General features: G+C 44.0%; 1 protein-coding gene across 1 annotated transcript; it reads right to left on the bottom strand.

The window, feature by feature from the left end:
* nr3c1 (nuclear receptor subfamily 3, group C, member 1 (glucocorticoid receptor)) lies at positions 1 to 20,342 on the bottom strand. The gene is made up of 9 exons (XM_080008521.1): positions 20,074 to 20,342; positions 18,012 to 19,234; positions 7,171 to 7,337; positions 6,938 to 7,054; positions 6,008 to 6,289; positions 4,608 to 4,752; positions 3,630 to 3,760; positions 2,774 to 2,931; positions 1 to 1,193 (listed from the first exon to the last, which is right to left on the bottom strand). The coding sequence occupies exons 2-9, from the start codon at positions 19,223 to 19,225 to the stop codon at positions 1,041 to 1,043; spliced, it is 2,367 nt and encodes a 788-aa protein (XP_079864647.1). The 5' UTR covers positions 19,226 to 19,234; positions 20,074 to 20,342; the 3' UTR covers positions 1 to 1,040.
* Between the last annotated feature and the right edge of the window lie 3,713 nt (positions 20,343 to 24,055).

The following is a 24,055-nucleotide window of genomic DNA, read 5'->3' as shown; positions in this document are numbered from 1 at the left end:
GTGACTTACTTTTTAGGCCGACGCCTCGGAAGGGAAGCCAATGTGCAACTGCGAGAATAGAAAAATACAATCACGGATAACGAGGGCAGACCATAATGAGAGCAAAGGGAAGCTGGTCTTGGGGTCCTGTCGTATGGCTGAGGACAAATCGGATGCGAAGCTTCTTCTTTCTTTCTTTATTTTTTTTAATATATATATATATATATATATATATATATAAAACAATTTTTTTTTTTTTTTTTTTTTTTTCCAAGGCACATTTTTTTTTGTTGAAAATTTTTTTTTTCCCTTTTGAAACAGATGCTTGAATCCTGGAAGAAGGGCGCGAGAGCCTCGCCGAGCAGCGACCCCGCCCGCGCCCCACGTCGCGTCCGGTGCGTCGAAGCGATTTTGGAAGGAAAACCAAAGAAAGAAAAAACAAACAAAACAAAAAAGAAACAAAAAACATGCTCTTTCAATGGCGGTTTGGAAAACGAGGATATTGTTCTGAGCGGAAGCCGGAAAGCGGGAAAGCGTGAGGTTCGTCCCGTCGCCTTCCCGGGTGGGGAAAAAAACAACAAACAAACAACACACCACCCCGGAGCAGGGGGGGGGGAACTGCCGCACATTTTTTCCAAAAACAAAACGGTAGAAAATACGTTTAAATCACATACATCGATATTTACTTTTCTCCGCTGTAGATATCTTTCGGTATCTGAGGGTAGGAAACCTGAGACGATGTGGATGGTTAAGCCTATTTCACTCGGTGATTATCTTACAAAATAAATCCTACTTGTTATACACTATACAACTACGTCCTCTCCGCCACAGAACCTAATCTCTTGCTTTCGCTCTGTTTTTTTTTTTTTTTTTTTTTTTTTTTTAAACCTTCTTAAAAAAAAAAGTCCCCTCGCCGTCCACCCTTCACCAAACATCCCATCGGAATATCTCTCGCTCTCTCTCTCTTTTTTTACATTTTTTTATTATTTTTTTGTCCTCCTCTCGTTCGCCTCGTCCTCCTCCTCTTTCGGGGCGGCGGTGCCGTCGGGGGGGGGGGGCAGTCATCTCTGGTGGAAGAGGAGCGGCTTGACGCTGCCCGCTTTGAATTTTGGTAACTGGTTGCTGATGATCTCGGCCAGCATCTCGGGGAACTCCACGCTCAGCGACTTGTTCACGAAGGTGTAGAAGCAGAAGTTGAGCAGGCCGCCCACCATCTGCGGAGAGACGGAGGCGGGTGGGGTCATTAGGCGGGACTGCATGGCCACCTGTGTCCTCACTGCATTAATGCAGCAAAGCGAGTGTTGGCAAAGCACCTTTAACTGTCGACACTAAACCGTGGTTCTGCACATGATGTAGTCAGCCCTGAAATGCAGGGTTACAAAATCACATTCAAGGACTTTCGAGTGCTTCTTTTTAAAGCACTTTATTTTCAAGGACACTTCACACACACACACACACACACACACACACACACACACACACACACACACACACACACACACACACACACACACACACACACACACACACACACACACACACACACACACACACACACACACTATTACAATACAATATTATAAGTGTCAACCATGCTGGATTAAATGTACATTTCCCTGGTATAACCTATGTCATAAAAGCCACTGTGGAATGTCTTTTACTGCGTTAGGATTTGAATCACAAAACCAGGGGGAATATCAGAGGTCTCCCCCCCCCCCCCAATGGCTACCAAGGATGAAATTCAAGCACCTCAAGGACCTGATAAGAAGCCTGTAAACGTGTTAAAAGATACCCAATAGCAATTTCATTAACCGATATTGAGATTTAGATGTACATATATGCACCTGTGCATTTACTACATTATATAGAACTTAGCCATATTAAGAGTTAAAATATAAACTATGATACCCGTGTAAATGATGTGAATTGGCACCAATGTCTATTTAACTCCTTTGCCAGTGGCGCCCCCAGAGACTTTTCATAGGGGGGGCCAGATGGGGCCCCTGAAAATCCGGGGGTGACACACAGGCCAGTGTAGAACGACGGCTTTGATCGGAATATTCATCAGAAATTTTAATTGGCTTATTCACATGTCGGGGGGGCTTTTTTTGTTTCATTCAATAGGAAACAGGGAGAAAAAAAATAAAAATTAGTTAACAGGGAACATCGTCAATACGATGGGCATGATGAACGCTTGGGTGGGGCTGATATTATGCATACGCGACTCGCTAGGGCCAGTGGGGGGCCGTGATGTCTAACTGGTTAGAATCCTCAGCGGGGGAGTTTCTTTCCATCCCCCCGTTCGCTGGGTGGGTGGAGCTTCCTGCACCAGAATCGCCGTGCGTCACTAAAAGAGCCGCCGCCCACTTGGCAAACGTCAACTCACAAAACAAACAGACCCTCAGGTACACACAGGGCCCGCGAGCCAGACGCACAGCATTTACTGAAAACATCATCCAAGAAACCCCACCCTTCGCAAGTTTACAATTACTCCTTCAAAGTGCAATTGTGATACTGAATAATCGATTAATCTTTCAGCCTTAGTGTCAATCATAAAATTCCTTTAGATACAATCAGAATCGGAAAGTAACGCAAACGTAGACAAATACAAATATTTGTAGAAGTAAGAAAATAAAAATAAAAAATAAAGAGAATAAACAATGTAGTCACATGTTCGTTTTCCTGTTTCCGACAACAACGTTTACAGATGCTGACGTTTCCGTATCCGAGCAAACCGACCCGACGAGCGCTTCGTTGCAACCGTTGCCATGGGAGGACGGCGGCGAGCTCGTACCTTGTGCATGGAGTCCAGCAGCTTGGTGAGCTGGTAGAAGCGTTGCCAGTTCTGGCTGGAGTTCTCCTCCCGCTTGACGATGGCCTTCCCCAGCTCCTTGATGTAGGACATCCTGATCTCGTCAAACACCGCCTGGCTCTTCAGGCCGTCCTTTGGCACTGCGGGGGGAGGAGGGGGAGGGGTGTTGGGACGGGGAGCGGAGAAGAGGACGGCGTTTGAACTTCTACCAGAGCGATGGTGGCGGCTGCGCCGAGTCACCCAGCTCCCGTTTACGCTTCCGATGTCGTGAGCTTGGTGAAACATTTCCCATTTTAATTAACTCATCCAACTGTGGGGACTAAGCCTGAATGGCCATTAGTAACTTCTAACCCTCTGGACAAAAATATTAGTTTACACTGAACCACAAAGTATATCGTGCAATCGGTTGCCAGATATGCAGAACTAACCGCAATAGCAGAATATTTTCGACAAAAGACAAATAGACAAAAAGACTACGCTGTTTGTCATAATACACAGGCGGTTTATTGCTTCATACGTTTCTCAGACATCATTTGCCTTGAGTGCCATGTCTTGTTACCATGATTTAACTGAAAATTCCTGTTGGGTGGAAATTAAGAAAGACCGGCTTTTTATGTCTCGCCAAAAAACATACAGGAGCTCTGCATCTTTGGATATTCATCATGATATTCACGCATACAGTCAAAGTCATATTCTAGAGGAACCAGCTGCGGTCTAGAAAAATGAGGCATTGCTGTATGGAGACGTCTTGATTACATCACAATACCACTGAGAGGAGATGACTTTAAACACCCAAGTTAACTCTATCAGCAGAAATGATCCAAGAGAAGACTCTGACCTGTGCTGAGCAGCAGTAGGACCTTCATGCACAGGTACTCATCGTGGGAAACCTGCAGCCGGACCAGCTCGCTGGAGATCTTCAGCATCTGCTCGCACTGGTCGGCCATGTAGGGCAACTTCATCCGGTCCCTGGGGTTAAAAAAAACGTAGCAACACACACAAAGCCTTATACAGGTGTGACAGTTATTACACAGGTATTGCACTGGTCGTGGGTTTATATGGCTAGGAATGCCATCTCGAGTGTTAGAGATTACGTTATTCCCATTTAAACCAAATGTTTCGAGTTGCATGCCCAGGCTCGCGTCCAGTTCCAGGAAGCAGTCAGGCAGAAACACATTTCTTTGATCAAACTCATGGTGATTCAGCGGAGAGGAACTACGCTCCTCCGAGGCGGTTTTAATCACCTCGTTTTTTTACGATAGCAAGTCATCGTAGGGGCCGCGAGACGGTTCCAATCAAGTGCGATGAGACCGCAGATGAGCTCCCATCGCTCATCTGAGCTCATCTGTAAAATATACAGGTTCAAGGGCCTCCGTTGCCAACATGCAGATTTTGCGGTTTGTACCAGATGGTGGAATGAAAACAGTTAAAAAGTGTGTTTAAACATTTGGATCGTGGCGAGGTTAAACCACGGGGAGGAGGAAGAGAGGTAGAACACAAACAGCGGTTTAGGGGTAATCGCCCAAGACAAAAAAAAAAATTATGTCAATTCATGTATTACATATAGTACATTTCTACTTAGGTCTATATTTTATATTGTTTATAGTGCTTACCCCGATATGCTTTATTTTCTGCTGTCACTTTTTGCTGCTGTAACGGTGCAAATTTCCCCGTTGTAGGACTAATAAAGGTTTATCTTATCTTATCTCTTATATGTAATGTGATTATCAAACTATACATCGTAGGGAGCGCTAACAGATTAAAAAACAAGACCAGTTTCTTTTCATGGTTTCAACACAGGGCGCAGGGCACGTACTCGTTGATGACGAGGTCGGGCGCGAAGCAGAGCATGTTGCCGTTGCACTGCTGGTACGACCTCCATCCCAGGCCGAAGGACATGAGGAAGAGCCAGGAGCACTGCAGCAGTGTCATCTGGTCGTCCAGGTGCAGGTTCCTAAAGCCTGAGGGGCGGAAGGAGACGGGGAACGATCTTTACTAAACGCTACTGCCACCAATAGCATCGGTTCTTATCTAAGTCAGTCATTTTAGTTGAGCTGCTGCGGCCATCGCCGTTTGGGTCCCAGTTCCGGTTCTTCAGTTCTCATGCTTAAAACAATGAGGATTCATTCAATCCTCATTAATTGGCAGATTGGCCAATCGCTGCTAGTGGGTTTAGATATATCCATATATATATATATATATATATATATATATATAACTAGATAAGATAGGTACTTTATACTTCATTTATTCATCAATCATAAGGCAATCTCATAAAAATAGGGAAAATAAATGGCAATGCACAATAAACCTTAAAGTTGAGAGGATGGGAAAGGTGTGAAAAAAAACAATAAACCTAAGATCAACAGTAAAGTAAAAGAAAATATGGAATGTACAATAAACCTGTTGACAAACAATAAATATAAACTTGAGAGTTTAAATGAAAACTGTAAAAATGACATAAAAATAAGTGGGAAAGATTAGCCTGGTGAGAGCGACAGGAGGATTTGAAATATAAACACAATAATTATCGTTTAGTTATCATCATTGACTGTCTTCCATCCGATGTTCAAGGGCTTCTGAAGAAACAATACTTCAGTTGCTCGTCACTTCAGCACGTTGCACCGCGGCGAAGGGGGAGAGACAGTCCATTAAAAATATGGGGGATTTCTTCTGTGTGTCCGATTATTAGTAATTATTTGTAGGGCTGTACATGACTAAGAATTGACGGTTCCGTGCCCCGTCCCCCCGTATAAAACTAAAAAATGTAATGGAAAAAAATTAAAAATAAATAAATAAATAAATAAATAAATAAATAAATAAAAGGTGCAGTAAACCTTAAAGTTAACTAGGGGATAGGAAAATTTACAATATACAACTGACAATAACAATACACCTAAAATAAGTCGTGAGCAATAATAATATAATATAATATAAAAATTGTTTGGTGGAGACTAGATACAGTACATTGATATAGCTTGTATACTGTGTTACTTTACTGAATAATTAACTCTGGACAACTTTGGAAACTTAAGTCAAATATTTATTTATGTATGTATAAACCCTTATCGGTCCCACAACGGGGAAATTTGAAATTTCTCTGCGTTTACCCATCCGAGTATCTGATGTATCTAGGAGCATCAAAGCACCAACAGCTGTCCAATCACAACACTATCACATTCAAGGTATTTGGTGACAAGCGTTACGGCCTCTTACCGGGCAGAGCCTTGGCCCACTTGACAGCGGAGATGACCTGCCGCCCGCCCAGCCGGTTCAGGGTGGTCATGAGGCGGGTGGAGGTGTCGGGCAGGGTGCTGTCGTAGCCGGCGTAGATGGTGTCTGGCTCGATGGCCTTGAGCAGGGAGAGCATGGTGGGCACCAGCTGGGGCATGGACTTGGGCACCAGGGAGCGGGCCTCGGCTGGCGGGGGCGGCGGCAGCTCCGCCGCGTTGTTGTGCTGGAGGACCTTTAAGCGGTTCAGCTTCTTGGTCTTGCGCGCTGCCGGGAGAGGAGACATGGAGGAGGAGAGAAGGAACGTCATCAGGTGCCTTCAAAGTCATCTGCATTAGGGCTGCTTTGTCACTGCAGACGCCGATTCTGACTCCTGAAGGTTTGGAGGTACCGGCTGAGACAACCTGTATCCATTACTTTTAATGATCATTACAGACTGCTAGTTTGGTGACATTAGAACAGAATGACTGAATAATCCATTTCAGTGTCATTAAAAAAGAAAATCCAGCTGCTTTTCTTTTTGATTTGATATGCATCTTTGGATCCGATGTATTGGGGGACATTCTCAGGTGACAATTCCTTCCCCCCCCCCAGGCTGATTTCCAATACTTTTATCACACGTGTTTGTCGCATGTATTGCATAGGTTGCCAAATTTAGTTAAATTCAATAAACAATATAAACAAATACTCTGTAATAATATTGCAGTGAATAAAAATAAGCTATTTGTTCAGTTTCTTTATGTTTCGTGTCTTTATGTCCCGTGCGCAGGACTCCTTGAATAAGCATTTCAGCGCACACAAACCTAGAAGGTGGCAAATTAAGTGTTTGTGTTTCACATCTATGCACAATGTCTATTCAGTAGCAAAAGGCAAAAGAGAAATAAATCACACACGAGAGGAGCAGGTAATTCGTACCTTCCAGGTTCATGCCTGCCATCAGACACTTGCGAAAGCGGCAGGCGGGGCAGTTCTTTCGTCTGATCTTGTCGATGATGCAGTCGTTCCTTCCGGCACACAAGTAGTTGTGTTGCCCTGGGGGGGGACGGAGAGAGGGTGGTTAGCCGAAGGAATAGTCTCGGCGTCACTTTGACCCGTGTCAAGTGTGGCTGGTCACCAAACGGCGGATAAGCGGGCTCCTCCCTCCGTACCTTCCACGGCTCTCTTGAAGAAGACCTTGCAGCTGCCGCAGGTGAGCACACCGTAGTGGCAGCCAGAGGCCTCGTCCGAGCACACCAGGCAGATCTTGTGGGCGGTCCCGGCGCTCTTGACCTGGACCGAGGAGGACGCCGCTTCGCCTTCCTGTCTGGAGGTAGAACTGCGCAGAGGGCACGGAAGGAAAGAGAGACGGCATTAGGAGTCAGGGTCGGGCCTCAAAACGGAAGCACGAGTAGGGAAAGGGGCCACTAGCTAATGTGGTGACCACTAATCCTGCTTACCTTTTCAACATGCATAATAGCAGCTGCGTAAACAGTCACACATGATCCAAGCCTTTCCCTGAAAGCTTCCATTTTATTTAGAAAACACAAGTTTCCATGTAAAAAAACAAAAAAAAAAAAACAGATGATAAAAGTGCTCTCCTTATTGTTTTCAAATTCCTTTTTACTTTCCTTCCAAACCTCCAACTGGAGGGAGGGAAAGTCCCATTGTGTGTCCCATTTAGAACTTAAGAGCCTAAATTCTCAGGGGGCCCGCGGTTTCAACGGTAATGCCAGTGGTTGTCATAAAGCTGCTCTTTTCCTCATGACTTCGCCGCAGATATTCCCACGCGTGTTGCACTCCTAAATGCACTAGAGGGCGCCTGGCTCTGCTGCAGCCCTGTGCCAGAGGTCCCCACCCTCTTTCTAACCCAATAGCCACAGCAACCATGCCCACACAATGAGGATATTGAGTCTACGCGACAACGCATGCATCGGTCAGTCCGTCTGCCACTGCAGCAGCACAAAAACAAAGGCTGTCTAATTTGACGGGAGCCTTTGTGCGGCACCCCCGTGATGCCAGCACGGAGGCTTGCTGCTGCTGCTGTTGCCCTCGCCGGGCGGCAAGAGTTCACAGTCGAGTTATACTACATCCGGCTCTTTGAATGAGAGCAGGCGATTCCCCCAAAAATCTGAAGGGTGCAGCTGGATCCCGGACGCATCGCCCCCAGGTGAAACATCAAAGCACTGCCTTCAGTAGATCCAGGCGGCGAGATTAACGGCCCAGCCGCCGGGGATCCTCTTAAGATTTTACCGAGCTCTATTGACGAACATCATGGAAGCACGGTCAACAAAATGATATTGGCTCCTACTCCCTCTCCTCCCGTAATTAGAAGGGAGGAGAGGTTTGGGAGTGCTTTCCCTCCACATATTAATCACCAATTCGTGGAGAGATCCCCATGGGGAAATTTGCCAGAGGAGGCCCACATGAACATGGGGAGGACATGAAAACATGCTCATGTGGGTTTCTTGCCCCGTCATTCTACGTCAGGTTCACACTTTTGCCAATGCCCTCGACTCTACGTCATGATTTGGTGCCCAGGCACCGTGCTGTGGCTGCCCACTGCTCCTAAACAGTTAGGATGGGCGCAGAGAAGCAGAGAACACCTTTCACCAAGGGGGTCAAGAAAGTAATTATTCTTTGACTTTTTCACGTTTTTAGTCAGTGAGAGGACAAACAATCACCACCTCCTTGTCCACATCAAAAAGCCCATCTTTTACAGTTTCCTCGAGCAATGACCACCAGCCGACCGTGTTCTAGACCTGAAATATCACTTGGACATCTATGAATGACGTAAGTGGGCTTCACAGGGCTTCCTAATCATAGAGAATTCTTTATTCATTAGGTTAAGAAAGAAAGTTAAGAAAATACTTCACACAGATACAATGATATAAACAAAAATTGACACAGCAGGCTCAGCTTTGCAAATTAGAGTGATTGAGACATGCGACCCGTATGTGTGTGTAACTAAAACACGATAGAGATGAATCTCTAACAGCGCCGGAAGAAATGTAAGCTAATGCCTGCTTGGTGAAATGGTGCCAAAGCTTGTACCTTTACTTTCCATGAATTGAGTCTTCCTTTGTCTTATCACCAGTCTATATTTGCCCTGCCCTATGTGGAACACCCACTTCAGGGCCATGTCTCACCAGGGGGAAATGCCCCTTTAATCCTTAATGAATGCAATTTCTCCTGGAACCATGGCCACCATAACTTGTAGGCGAAAAAGGCGAAAAGCCTGCAGCGACTGAGGTTTGAATCCAGCCTGTGGTCATTTGCTGTGTGTCGCTCCCTCTCTCTACCCCCCATGTCTCTTGTATCACTCTACAATATATTAAAAAGATGTATTCTTGCCTCACCCACGAAAAAACATAGGTCACTTGTACTTACTGTGTACCATACTAGAGCTGTACCCGACTCACAATTTTGACAGTCTAATCCGATTCGGCTGGATAATACGATTTTTGATTCAGGTTACTTCATGAATCAAAAGGCGAAACTAGATTTAGATTACTAAACTAGATTAACCGGATACATTTTCTAGGCAGGGGACGCAAGGCAACTGAGGTACACGCCTTGTTTGACGACATGATCCGATGACAAGAGGTAACTTCATACCCTGATAATTTAAGGTATGTAGAACTGTTTTTATGCAAAACTGAAAAAGGAGGCTTAACACGCAGACACATACAAAAGACTGTGAAGGTCCAAGCGCAAGTATGGTCAACAGTAGGAAGAAAAATGTTTGTCCTTCAGTCGTCCGCTTGGGATCAAGGCTGAAAGGTGTGATCAGGCCAGCTTTACTATGAAAAGGCTTAAGGTTACTGGCCTAAATCCAATTACTGCAGTATTCAGCTTGTTACGCCACCCAACAACAAATAAGGCCTGAAGTGAGTGCTTTGCCCCGACACTTGTTTGTGCAAACCGGACTAACCTCGTTCGCGCAAATCTTGTTGATTAGTTTGCCTTGCACTTGAGTTACGAGTACAAGACTTTTTGTCATGTGAGGATTTCCGCTAGGGATAACAGCAATTCAGAGACTATCGATGAACTGTGAATAAGGATTGAATAGATTAAGATTTTGACGAGAAAAAAACCCAAAATGAAAAAAAACAAAAAACCCCCGGAGTAAGGGAGAGGTACGAAGCAAGAACGAAACAAGCGATATGGTGCTATGGTGATGACTTATTTTGTGCCCATTATTTTGTATAAGAATTTCAGTAATGTTTAGTCATTTCTGTTCATATCTGCACCAGACTTGATCTGCTACGTCACATCTGGCTAATTACGTCATGGAGGACAGCAAAAAGTTAAAATATTTAAATTTGCGCAAAGACGGGTCTAAAATATTCCTGTATGCATGAACCAGCCTGGCGAGTCTTGCCTGGAACTCCTCCATTGAAATTAAATGAGGAGAAACGCTCCTCGCGGCAAGTCACAAAATCTCGAAGTCGTGGGGAGTTGCGTAGGTCCCCACGGGCCATCCCCTGGTGATGGCATTAGCTTTTATGTTAGAAATTGTTTTTCTTGAGGTTAATAACCACCAATTAAGGAAAGTCCTTGACATTTGCATCCCTAATTTCCAACAAACTCAGGAAGGAGATCAATCAATCACATTTAGTGAGTCTGTCTAACCTTAGACTTGTGGTTAGACAAGCCAGAAATCTGTTTTTGTGGATTGTCTGGAGTACAGCAACCGTTTCCTTCTTCCAAGTTTCCTCCTTTTGGAAGCCATATGTTGAGCTTCTTGCCTGCCGTCTTCAGGAAGCGCTTGCATTCCCACTTGGGTTTACTATCGGTCAGTGCAATACCAGGGCGAGGAAGAACGGAGATTCAAAGACGGGCCTTCCCCTCAACAATTTCCCCCATTTGGTTTTTAGCTATGTAATCAATCAGCGTAGGTCTAATGAAGTAGGCCACTTCTTGCACCAACGCTAAATACTGTGGCCCAGTGCCCTGCTTGACAATTCATAATCCCCTTTTACCAGCAACTGTCAGCAGTATCCAGGCTGGCCCCTGATCCTTATGCTCTACACTCTCGGCGGATCGAGACAAGCAGCCACTGAGGGATAAAAGAACACAACAGTGCAGTATCTCTTAAAGCTGATATGGAGTATGTGCAGCTATTCACACCTTTCAGCCTGTGGACATTTATTCAGGCTACATTGTTCCAAGTTAAAGTAACAAGTGGTCTTTTCCACCCGCCCACCCACACCCATACAAATAATAATAAAATAAGGAAACGTTGTTAGTGCTGCTCTTTGTCTCACATTGAGGAGGCATCTTAGCTAAAGGTCGTGCCTCCAGGAACCGAGCAAAATGCCAGATGGACCCTGGTGGTAAACCAAGATGGATGGCTGAGTGGGGGAATGAATGATACAAAAATAAATCTGACTGGCTTTTAGATACTATACCATTGTATAGTTGGGGTCATCATAATTGCACACCACTCCTTAGCTTAACACCCCTCCCCCCTGCTGAGGAGTGAGCAGAGGGGAGGAGCAGAAGGAAGTGCTCCTTCCCTGAGGCAAGAGCCACCGAAATAGAAAGGGGAACTGGTCCACTCGCTTTGAATCATTCTCACACGCTGAACAACAGCAGAGCTTTGATCAGGGAGCAGGGAGGGGTTTATTTGAGCAGACTTGGAGATGACCGATCCTAGGAAGCGGATCAATTCGTCAATTTACTGATCAATTTATGAGCAAAAAATATGTATAAGAATTCTATACACATGCAATATATCTTGACATGAACCAATTCTTCTATCTGCAAAATAAACTTTTTTGTCTTAAACCTGAGACGGAGGCCTATTTGCCTGTGGGGTGTGGGACTTTACCCTGGGCTTGGCGCAAGAAAAACAACCTCAAGGATCTGAGTTTACATATTATTTTCCATATTGCACACAGTTACTGCCTGTGTGAAGGCGTGACAGGACTTCACGGGCAGTGGAGTCACTGTAAGGCGGGTTCTCTCCACATTCGCCACGGTACCTCGAGCTGGACAACATACCACTGGATGTGGGAGGAACCCACTCCAAAAACATTGAAAATTGCTGACTTGACAACTGTACAGCAGTGAAAATAAGCAGGGGGGGGAAACACAGAACTGTAGCTCTACCGTTCGAACCCTAGTTATTTCTGCTGTAAACCTGTTTGACTTCATGAACGTGACTACAGCTTGAGTGTGCAAAATGGCAAAAAGGTATTTACTGGGGTGCGTGGTAATAACGAGGAAAGCAAAAGGAATGGCAGGCATTTCATCTGGTGAGTTAGCTTGGCGCCAGCTGTGGGAGGCGGGGACAGAAAGTAGGTCAGGAGATTGAGAGCTTCACAGCAACACTCTGTGGTCCGCCTGCCTGCATGCCTGCCTGCCTGAGCGCTCACGACACACCCACGTCCAAGCATGCGCAACTCCCTACACTCATGCATACTGCATAATATAAAAAAAAAAAAACTGACACAGGCATCTCTCACTCACTCCCTCTCACCGACACAAACACAGCGGGCGTCATAAAACGTGATTTACAATGGCTCATCTGCTGACACGCAAGGTCTCTGCCCTTGGTTGCAGGAAGCAACAACAGGGGCCGAGGGGCGAAAGGAGGGAGCGACATATCAAGACCGTGTGCACTGAATGGGGGCCCTGTTCAAAGCGTCGAGAGCGAAAACACTTGGCTAAAACGGAGGATAAAAAGATACCTCATGTAGCTGGGTCTACAGCCAGAATCCTGTTGATACATTCATAAAAACTGTGATAAATGGACTGATCAAAAGTTTGTCAACTCGTTAAAGAATTTGCCCTGGTTTATAGAAATTCAATGTGGTGCCGCATGGCACTTTGTCGTCATTGGAGCAGCGGGGCCTCTCCCAAATGGCAGCTACCAGGGAAAAGTGTAAGCCTCGCTCCATTACCCTTCTCTGTTGTGCAGTATTTAGTGTGATTTCAATACTTCTGAGTTGTAGTAAAAAGGCTGAGAATCAAGGAACAAACTTGCTCAACTTGCCTGTGCAAACTTACAGTAGTATTGTTATTTGTGCAAGGCTTGGTTTTATATGGTTTTAATTGGCACAATTAGAGCCACACATTAAGGAATCGTACATAGAAACAACACTGGGCAACACGTGTAGCTTCTTGCAGCGGTCTTCTTTCCCTCATGTGGCCCCTTCATCTAAAGACGATTCCCATCGCATCACAGATTCTACCTGCCACCCCGAAAAAAAGGGAGAATTTTTAGTGAGAACAATGATTGGGCCAAAAAGTTCCAGTTGAGCCTTTTGCAGTGTACAGTGGTGCGTCACTCAGCTTTCTGAATGACCAATGAAAGACCCAAGTGGTGCCAAGCACGGCCAAGCCGTGCAAAACAGTTGATCTGGGTGGGGTTTTATTTCTTTATACAAGTGCTGAGAGTATTAAAGTATTCATAATTTTCATGTCATGTGTTTTACCGTTTTGGTTGCCATCATCGTTGTTTACTCAGTACAACAAAGCTGGATTTCCTTTCCCCGACTCAGTTCCATGAGTAGGGATGTAACAGTATGAAATTTCACAGTATAGTACGGTATCGACCAAAATACCGCCGTTTACAGTATTCTACAGTAGCAGTAGCACAGTATTCTACAGTAGCACCTTTCTATGCTGCGGTGCAGCATAGAAAGGTGCTTGTCAGGGCTCTCAGATTCACATGAGAGACAATGTAAGTGACATAAAAATTAAAATCCTAATTATTTGTAAAATTGAAAGTGTAAACTTTTATTCACCTCACCTACGTTACCACTGCGGGGTAGCAGTCAAATGCTGCAACAATCCATCCAATGAGCAATTTTGCCCAGGGCCGTGTTCCGCCATCTTTGTTTACACTTGTTTAAACTCCCATGCGCACGCATGTAACGTATAGCACTGTGTCGTAAAATATTGGCGTAAAGCAGTTCTGGCGGAATGCGGTGCTTAATGAAATTACTCATTGGAATGATTATTACAACATTTGGCTGTCTGCAACCGGGTAGCGGCAACATAAGGTAAGGTGAATTAAAGTTTAAATCCTAAATTTTGCAACACAAATTTACACCGTGGGAATAGTATTACAGGGAAAGGCTTACGATTCAGAACCGTGGTTGCTTGATACCGCGGTATACCTTAAAATGGTATGCCGTAACATCACTATCCACGAGGCGGGATAGTACAACAGTCAGACAATGAGGAGATTGTAGTCACACAATAAACATATTTTTAAAGCTTAAGCGACATAGAGAACCAGTAAGTAACTACAATAAGTATAGACAACCAGTATTTTTCCCGTATGAATTTATTTTAACCAAATATTCCCCCCCCCCCCCAAAATAGTTGGAAAGACATCCACATACCGCACAATACCTAATTACCCCACATACCGCAAAAACCTAAAGAGTCTCCATACTTTTCCTTTAGCTGTTACACATTATGACCAAAACAACAGCTCTTGGATTACATTCAACACTATCTAGCTATAGCCAAAGAAAAACTAGCAGGGTGGTATGAACTGCGTCACATGGAGAGACAATGACATTTTATTTGGATAAAATGAAAAGCTCTCTTGCCAAACAAAAAAAAAAAAAAAAAAAAAAAAAAAAAAAAAGGCAATACATCACTTGAAAATGTATCAGAGGAAGACGTAAGGCTATAAAACGCAGAAGACTGCCATGTCTGTCCAATGACAATGGCTCTATTCCCGTCGGTTTTATTGCCCTCAAATACCATAACCCTGTACAACACATGATCTGGCCAACAGACTGAGAATTCATGAATATACTGTACATTAAAAACAACGTTATATGCACAGTTATCTGCCTCCTATATCAAAGGGCAATCCTATATAGCAGGAGAATAACAATGACACTACACTTTAGATGGCGGCACATGTGACAATAGTATTACTGTATGATATGCAAACTGCTCAACACAACATGGGTTTGGTTCACAACAAAACCAGACGGGGGAAATTCCACACTGAAAATGATGTAACATGAAAGACATGCAACTCAGCAGAGGATGCATCTATCACCAGTCAGCAGTGATTGCAGATGAACTCATTAAACTCCACCTCAATCAGGTCCTATCATATCGAGATACATTATCACAGGCAGAGGGCACAGGCTTACAGTAGGAGAAAACAAAGTATGCTATTAACAAGGTTGCAAGCCTTCCAAGTTGTGTGAGAAACCACTCGGCTGTGACAGACCACCGAGTCACACTGTAAACCTGGGATATGCAAATTATTCAACAAAGGAGTTATGGGGAAAAACTATTGTTCCTGAAAGGGATGGAGACATGTATGAATATGTTGTTCAGCTCCAGCTTGCGTGACAAACAACAGAGTGGTTAAGTAGTTCACCAAGCCCCGGGGATACTGCAGGTAAATAGAGCCAAATCTATACACAGTCTGGGTGAGCCCAAACTTAAACCGCCACGCCGTTCCGGCAAAGTGGCCACATTGCGTGAGAAGGTAGAAGAGCTGGTGAGGACGTGGGAGTATTGCACACCGGCGCTCTGCGAGCTCTAAAGCGCCTCTAAATGTCACATAGGCTGAGGTCGGGAGACGCCGCACAACACAGCAGGGACACACACACTCGCAGTCATCGAAAGTCACACCAGACACACCCACATAATCCCAAGGTCAAACATACACAAACACACACCTATTGAGAATATAAAGGCAGGGTAATCTTGAGTCTTGCTCCATCTGTTCCTGGTCACTGACTACACTGTTATGAAGTAACGTTACTAAGCAGTTGGCATATCTTCTTGTCTGACACCCACAAAACTCATTTGGATAAATTATAAAACAAATAATAGGGAGAGAAAAATAATCAGGGCTGTACCCCGACTGGTATGTGGATTTTCTGCATGCCGGCCTTCGGACACCAACTGAAAACTCATCAGTTCTTTTTAGATACACGTGAATCAGACAAGCATGAAAATAAGCCTGTGTTGATACACGGAAAGAGAAACAATAGAAGCTCCTCAGACGTGTCACTCTCTCTTGCCGCCTACGTATTTCTTTTGCGCTGCTGCGAGACTGGGCCCCAAAGTCTACTTTACAAGCGAGCCCATAAAACCTTACAGGCAGCATAGAAAGAGAAGGACAATCAAGACATTGTGAGCTCCACCGCCTTCTACCTCTGGGGTGGGAAACGCTGCATGTTTCAGCTGTCACTGTGCACACTGTAAGTACTGTTAAAGAGGATCATGGGGGATATAATGATGACCACAATCACATTACTAAGCCAGCATGAAGCACTACCATATTCTACCTGTTGTCCACCCCTGACCATGAAAAGACTTCGTCTGGATCAATAGTTCTAAACATTTCATAAAAATAAGGCCACAATTAATTCATCCTGGTTTTGAAACAAACTATCCTCGCAGCTTGCTCTGTGTGCAGTGGGATCACTCAGAAGCAGAGCACCTCTCATGTTTATTTTTGGCATAATGCAATTGCAGGATAGAAGGGATATGACATGATGAATAGTAACTTCCTGAGGAACGGTGAAGGGCGCACAGCAAACTGTTGGAAGTAAATGTCGGAAAATAAAAAAAAAAATATATATAGCCGCAAGCCGCAATATTTTCAAACCTTTTTGCACTCAAGAGAAGGAAGCAGCTCAATCAGCCAAAATAAAAGCTGCGAGCGGTAACGAGCGGGTTTGGGGCTTCACAAAGCCGAGCAAAGTCACTTTAGCGAGTTTAATTCTGTTAAAAGAATGAGTGAGGCGAATCACACACTTGTATCATCATAATGTACGCAGCATTTCAATAATTGCACCAAATTATCAGATTTCAACAAAATTTGGTATGTATCTTCAGAACATAATGTGGGGATATCTCCTCCGAGTTGAATCAGAATTGCTCTAAAACAGCTTGAGTTATGGCCTATTTCCTGCTAAGCCCCGCATCATGGCAGACATTTATGGTCCAAGAGGGTTTTTTGTAGAGCCCATTGAGCTGGACTTGTGTTTCAAGTTAATCTGAGTCATGGTGTGAAGGGCGTGGCCTTTCCAAAATTGCACTTTTTGGGCCTTAATTACCGCTACCAACTGGCCAATATGTCATGTTTCTTGGGAAGCATTTGCACATCATTTCCAGTTATTGTGCCAAGTTTCATTTTTCTGGCTCGTTCCAGCTCTTAGCAATTTGAGACACAGCATTAGTGAACAAAGAATACTAATAAACCGGCAAGAAAACAATAGGATTTTACCCCTTCGGGCTTTGAGCCCTTTAATAAAATTCAACCCTAATAAATAAAGTAAATAGATTATAGTTAGTTAATAAATGTTTTATAAACAATAAAAACACACTGTTTTGATTTATTTTGATTGGAGAAATGCACAGCGTCAACCTACTGCATTATTTTTTTTATTTAAAGAAATAAACACAGATGAATTGTTTTTTAAATAGTTACATTTTCATAGTCTGCAGTTTTTTTCCCCACCGACAGTTGGTATTAATTCCTCTTTCTTTTCAAAGATTTGTGCTGGTCTCTGCCGCACAACAGAGCACTTCCCATGTTTAGCTTTTAGCTTTGATACTAGCGGGTTCTGTAACGCTCCAGCCATTGGTGGTGTTACTCAGATGGGGGGTGGTTCTAATTCTACTGAAGCCCTGGATGACATAGATCAGAGCTGAAAAGCTGAACGGCTGTTTTATGACATGTTTCCTCAAATATGCAACTCACAAAAAACTCACTGTGTTGTCTTATTTCCCAGTTTGTGTGTTAGGACCATCAAAGACCCAAATGTATGTGCACAAGCACTGAGAAAGTGAGTTTTTCCCCATAGTAGATCCCCTTTAATATAATTTTGCTACTTCAAACAAACAAAGGAATCCAAAGAGTCCACATTATAAATAATCCTGTTCAATACTAAGAAGAATGTTCATCACGGTGCTAGTATTTAATGTGTACACCAAATCCGTTCCTTTCTTGAAACGTAACCTGAACTGCACAAATTGCTTTTGGTAGCTTAACCTCTGCGTCTCTTACCTGGCAAAGGTGGAAGGGAAAGAGGGAGAGCTGGAGAAGGTCTCACTGGCCCTCTGGTTGTCCCGGATCCCCTGGCCCTGGTTCCAGGCCTCTCCAATGGTTGCCATTTGGAGGTAGAGATTGAACGCTGGCTTCTGATCCTTCTGCTGCTGAGCTCCGCCGGGACTGCTGGAGGTTGGGCTGCTGCTGGAGCTGACTCCAAAGTGGTAGCTTTGTCCACCTGAGGTGCTCACCCCGCATATGGAGATGGGGCTGGGGGAGGGCAGCTCAGGAGAAGTCGTGCCACTCAGTTGGCAGTAGCCGCGGCCTGCAGACGTCTTTTCCTGCTTGATGACCCCGGGGGTGCAGAGCTGAATGAAAGCAGAGTCCTTCTCTTTCTTAACCGCTGTCAGAGAGGCGGTGGGAGTGAGGGCTACTGCGGTGGACAGGCTCGAGTCGTCCCGATTTGTCAGGCCGCTGCCATTCAGCACAGCGGAGGTGGCTCCGCTTCCATTGGTGCTCGAAGTTTGCTTGGTGTCCTTTTCGGGGCAGACATCACCAAGCAGGGAATCATCTGACAGAGTGGAAAGGAAAGCGTCGGGACCTACGTAGAAATCCGAAGGGGACCCGGTGAGCTCAAAGTCCGGGAGCAGGTCCAGGGTGTTGTCATTAAACAACTTCTGGTTTATGTCCACATCTTTCCCAATGTGCCCGAAGGCATCATGGTCCAGGTCCATGGGATCATGGTCTACCTTATCCATGCTGAAGTCCCCCGTTTTGAAAAAGTTGGGATCAGAGCCCCCAATTAGTGAGTCCATGGAGGAGGAGTGGGTGAGGTCTGCTATGCTGGCCTCCAAACGGGAGAAGTTCTCTCCTAGGGAGTAATGCCCAATAGATTCTGGTGTCAGGGACTGAGGCTGGATCAACTGTTGCTGGAGCCTCTGGTCCTTGGTGCCCCCCTTAGGCTCTGGGTCGTCCAGCAGAAAGCCGACAGAGGCAGTGAGAGAGGCTGAAGTGAGCTCCTCTGGCAGGGAGCAGTCACCGAGGCCATTGGGCACATCGCCTGGCTGCATCAATGGGCTGGACGGAAGCACAACAGAGGTGGCAGATGTGATGGACATGGCACTGTGAGGGGCTACTTTTAACGTTCCCTCCCCGGGGTTTTCAGTGTAGAACAGCTTGCTTAAATGGTCATCTCGGTTATGTTTGATCTTATTCACTCCCTCTTTATCCATCTTTCGATCCTTTGGAGACAAAAACAGAGAGATTAAAGGTGTGCGCCAGGTTTGAACTCAGCGTTTTGGGTTTTTTTTTTACAGGCCAACTGGGATTACCGCTGGGATTAGATCTGGTCTTGAAATAATACCAGTCAATTGTACGCACACCTACTGCAAGTTGGCATAGAGTGAAACGTGTTCAACTTGTAAACACTGATAAATAGGTGGCTAACAGGAGGATGAGGGCTAAACTCCAGGCCATCGTGGACAATCCCTCCACCACCTACACGACACTGAGAAGCAACCGTCTGAGACAACCACGTGTGGATATTAAAACTATTATCTTTCACCACCCTGTATATATTACATTGTTGGAAAATGTATGTAGGCGCGCTTGCACAATTTACTATTGCCAAATTTATCTTCTAGTTATTTTTGGCTTATTGCTCACAGCCAATTTATATATATATATATTTTTTTTTTTTTATATTAACTTTACAGCATATTGTCATTCTTTCCAGTTGTTATTACTTTGTAAACTATTACTATTACTGTTACCGTTCACTAATGTTAGCTACCGTAGCACCGCAATCTGAATATAGTATCTTTCTATTCGACAAACATGGCAGTTTGTGTTCTGAGTGTCACCAGAAAGTCAGATGAGCGCGGAGTGTCATGGACGCATCACTTTCTGTATGCTAGTTACTAGCAGCATGCTACATTAGCCACTCTCCACTTACTGATACCTCTCTAAATGTCAGCTAACTAGCTAGCTAGCCAGCTAGCAAGTAAAGGCAGAGATACAGTGCATTTTTTTAATTTTGTTTTTGCCTTAACACGGAAGGAAGCAAAGGGACGATTCCTACCGTTCAGTTTCTTGCTTGTTTATGGGTGTCATCAGATCCTCTGACAACATTGTTTTGGTTGCGATTCAACAACGCGGACGACAACACCGTTCGCCGCCCGGACGCCGGACGCCTCGCGCCTGAGGGGAAGAAGCGACTCGGGGCGAACTCGGTTCGGACCCTCCTCAAAAGTCGGCTGTGTCTGCACGACGGTCACACGCCACGCTTCGCGCAGGCCCGCGGCGGCGATCCGCGGCGAGACATCCACGAAGTAGGCGCTAACCTCCAGGAGAAAAACATCCAAAATGGAGATCACGGCAAGCACAACCCCGTGGCGGGTCGGTTTGCGCCACGCGGCGCCCCCTGCCGGCGGGCCCGCGGAGCCGCAGGCGTCGCCTTGCACCGAAGGCGTCTGCTACGTAGCCTCGTGACGCGCTCCGGTGGCGCTGGGACGCGGTGAACGCCGGGGGCCTCCTGCTGCTTCGGGGATGTGCGAGGAGCGGCAATGGAAGTCCGGGCCCCGAGTCCAGCTTCGACGCAAAACGCTCTGGAGTTTTCATTGTCTTTTACGTTGCGCCCCGGAGGTGAAACACCGACTCTTGATTGACGGATTTCCGAGTTCCAGGGAGGGCAGCGTCGTCGGGCAACGCTTGAATGTTTTCCCCCCCCCACTGGAAAATGTCACCTTTGAATCAAAGGACACGGTTGCACATACATGGAAACATAATCAGATAAAATACCTATAAACATTGTGTCAGTTAGTCATACAACATAGGAGTAATAATAATATTAACCATACAGTAAATGATAGAAATAAGTAACACGTATGCGTCGCAGTTCCCCCTGTAATAAATTAATTTCTAATACGTTAGATATTTATACAGCATTTATATCCAATATAATTCTGTTTTCATTTGAATTCATTATGTCAACAGTATTTCACAAAATATTGTTTGGCAGATGGAACGAACAACAGTAGATAAAGTGTATTATTAGTATTATTTATTATTTATTATTATAATAATAAATTATAATCGTTAATAATAACGACAACAGCAATAATAATAATAATAATAATAGTAGTAGTAGTAGTAGCATTGACCATAGCACGATTATACGACATAGCCTCCTCAAGCATGCAAACAAATATCTTAGTTACATTTGGACTTGTTTCTTCCTTCCTTTTCATTTTGATTTTGAATATTTTTTTTCTTGAGCAATTTTAAAGGTTTTTCCAATTTGTTGAATGGAATTCCTCGGCGGTCACAGCTGATTAAATGGGAAAGCCCAGGCGTTTGTCTATCCCCTCATTCTCAGACAGGCATGTAATAGAACATGGTGATGAGTTTGATTTGTCATTGCCGCTGCAACACTGGAATGTCCCGTTGGGGATTGACAAAGTATCCGTATCTTATCTTAGTTCAGCTACGGTACAGCGCAGCTTTGCTCAGGTTTGCTCTGTTTGTTCCAGCGCCCCCGAGCGGCACAGCGTCGAACCTCCCGAGCGCGTTCATGCGTCAAGATGCAGGGCAGAACTCAGTCCTCAGCACCAAATGAGCTACGCAGATCAGATCGGTATTATTCGTCAGCTTATAGAGAAGCGTAAACTTTAAATATCACATCAGCCACAGATAGAATACCAGTAGATCATGATTAAATGCAGAAATAAATGCTTTCTGCAAGGGCACGTCCGTTGAGCACTCCAGGATACGCTAATGCACTAATATCTGCCCTCCTTTCAAAGTTCATCAAACAGTTCATTATCTCCAAAAGGTATAGGCATACTACACTGCATATTATTGTTCATACTGTAAGGAAGTCTTACTTTTCACTCAGCTGGACTTTATACATGTATATTTTTTTATTACATCATATTATGCATGCTGTTTCCTCCCAAAACATAGAACCTGCTTTGGGACATTGTATAAGGGTGTGGGAAGGATGAGGAAATCATTCTATGGCGCTGCTTTTATCCCCAAGCACGTGATAAGAAATAAGCACCGACCCAGACAACACGAACAAACCGCAAACAGAGGACCTATCCACCTAAACAGAGGCGGGTAACCGCCAAATCTCCCATGACTGCGAAACAGGAAAATGGAGTGGCACACACAGCTTTAAATCCCCACTGTTTGAATCCCACTCAGGCCCCCGTGGCTGCTTAGCAACCCCCCATCCAGCACTCCTCTGAATTAACAGGGTGAAGCGTGACCAGTCAAGGGTCCTCTTCTCTCTGCACCGTGAGAATTAAAACCCCGGATTAAAAACCCATCACCACCACACAACCTAGAAAAAAAAACAAAAAACAAGTAAAGAGCAGCATAAAAACTGAAACATTTGTAAGGATTTTTGTAAGCTGTCAAGGATAAGCGTTATTAGACGAGTACTGTATATGCAATGTGGGTTTCAGGGAAAAGAGAAAATAGCTCAAAAGACTTTGAAATTGAAATGATTACATTTCGCATTTTGATGAAAGGCTGGCTGAGAAATACTGTGTTTTGGCACCGGTACCCATTATTGTCAGGGGTTTTAAATATTGAGTTGCTTACTTTTTCTGAGAAAGGTTTTGCCAATCAAGCCTTACTTTTAACACGATGCCTTATTGTATTTTTTGCAATGAATTGCAATTAAATTCATGTCAAAATCCAAATGCACTTTTGTGCTCTGTGCCCAAAATCTCTGAAATAGAACAGTAAAACACGATAAGCTGGGGTGAAATTTTTCTATGGTCAAGTGATGAAAAATAAAGAGCAAGACTTTGGTTGGACAGATCTATACCGACCTATCGATTACATTTTGCAGATTTTCCCTTATCTGGAATGAAACTGCACAAATTCATCGAATTACATGAATTGAGCCCGATTCTGACCTGAATCTGTCGTGTCAGACAATATTTAAATTGTCCGGCCATAATAGTCGTTTTTTTATTGTTTGTCCTTATTTTGTGCGGTCTGGCATAATAGGTGAATTCTGGGACAAAGGGCAATTGTTTGTACATTATAGCTATTACAAGTTCTTGAGCTTGTTGAGGTTTTGCAAAACACTTTTTTTTTATATTGACATGAATCACAAATGTCAAGTTCTTCAATTGTAAATATTAGACCAGTTGAACCTATTTAAGCTAAAACCTTAAATATTTGTAAAATTGAGTGCATTGGGAAATTGGGAAAAGAGTTGAAAAAACAGGTGACATAATTGTTTTATTAAACAGTTGTCCAAAACATCAGGACAAAATAATCTAACAAAATATAATATTTACAGTATATATATACAGTATTTCTAAACATCACACAACGTATAATAATTGTGTATTATAAAAAATGGCATCTTTGGTAATTGCAAAAAAGGGAGAAAAAAAGCAATTTACAACTTGTATTAAGTTGTCAAATTAAACAGTATTTATAAACATTGTGTTATATGTAGTCATTTAACACAAAAATAGTGTTCAGAAAATTAATTTTATAAAGACAGCTTGACATTTGTAATATATTCATTACAAAACCAAAGCCATCTTAACAAAGGTAAACAATAAATTATTCACCTTCATGTTTTTTGGGGGGGTTTTTTTGGCCATGTTTTTCTGCCTAAGTAATGTCAGTCACCATATTGTTGGTGGTGTAGGTGACACGTAAGGAGCCACCTGGAACAAATTGTCGCTGGATGGCTGCAATATCTGTCATTGAGTGGGTAATTCTGTATTTTACCAGATAATGGTACGTGACAGACATTGTAATAGTTACTGGAGCATCCAGGTTAGGCTGCACTGCATCATTTGTAACTTCCAGAGTGCCACTGATGTTACCGTTGTATATATCCTGGATTTGGAAACTATTACAACTTTGGCAATTGTGGTCTTCATTGTCGGTGTTGAAACTTTCCTGACTTGCCCCACACCTGATGCGTACATGTTTGTAAGTCAAATTGAAAAACTCACTTACGTAAATTGATTAATTGCCTGTAATGTAATACAGATAACATACTCGACATTGGACATTCACATTAA

This window comes from Zeus faber, assembly GCF_960531495.2.
Source record: "Zeus faber genome assembly, chromosome: 10".
NCBI classification, from domain to species: Eukaryota; Metazoa; Chordata; class Actinopteri; order Zeiformes; family Zeidae; genus Zeus; species Zeus faber.
Note: the sequence above shows the minus strand (reverse complement) of the source record. Positions and strands in the feature narration are given on the sequence as shown.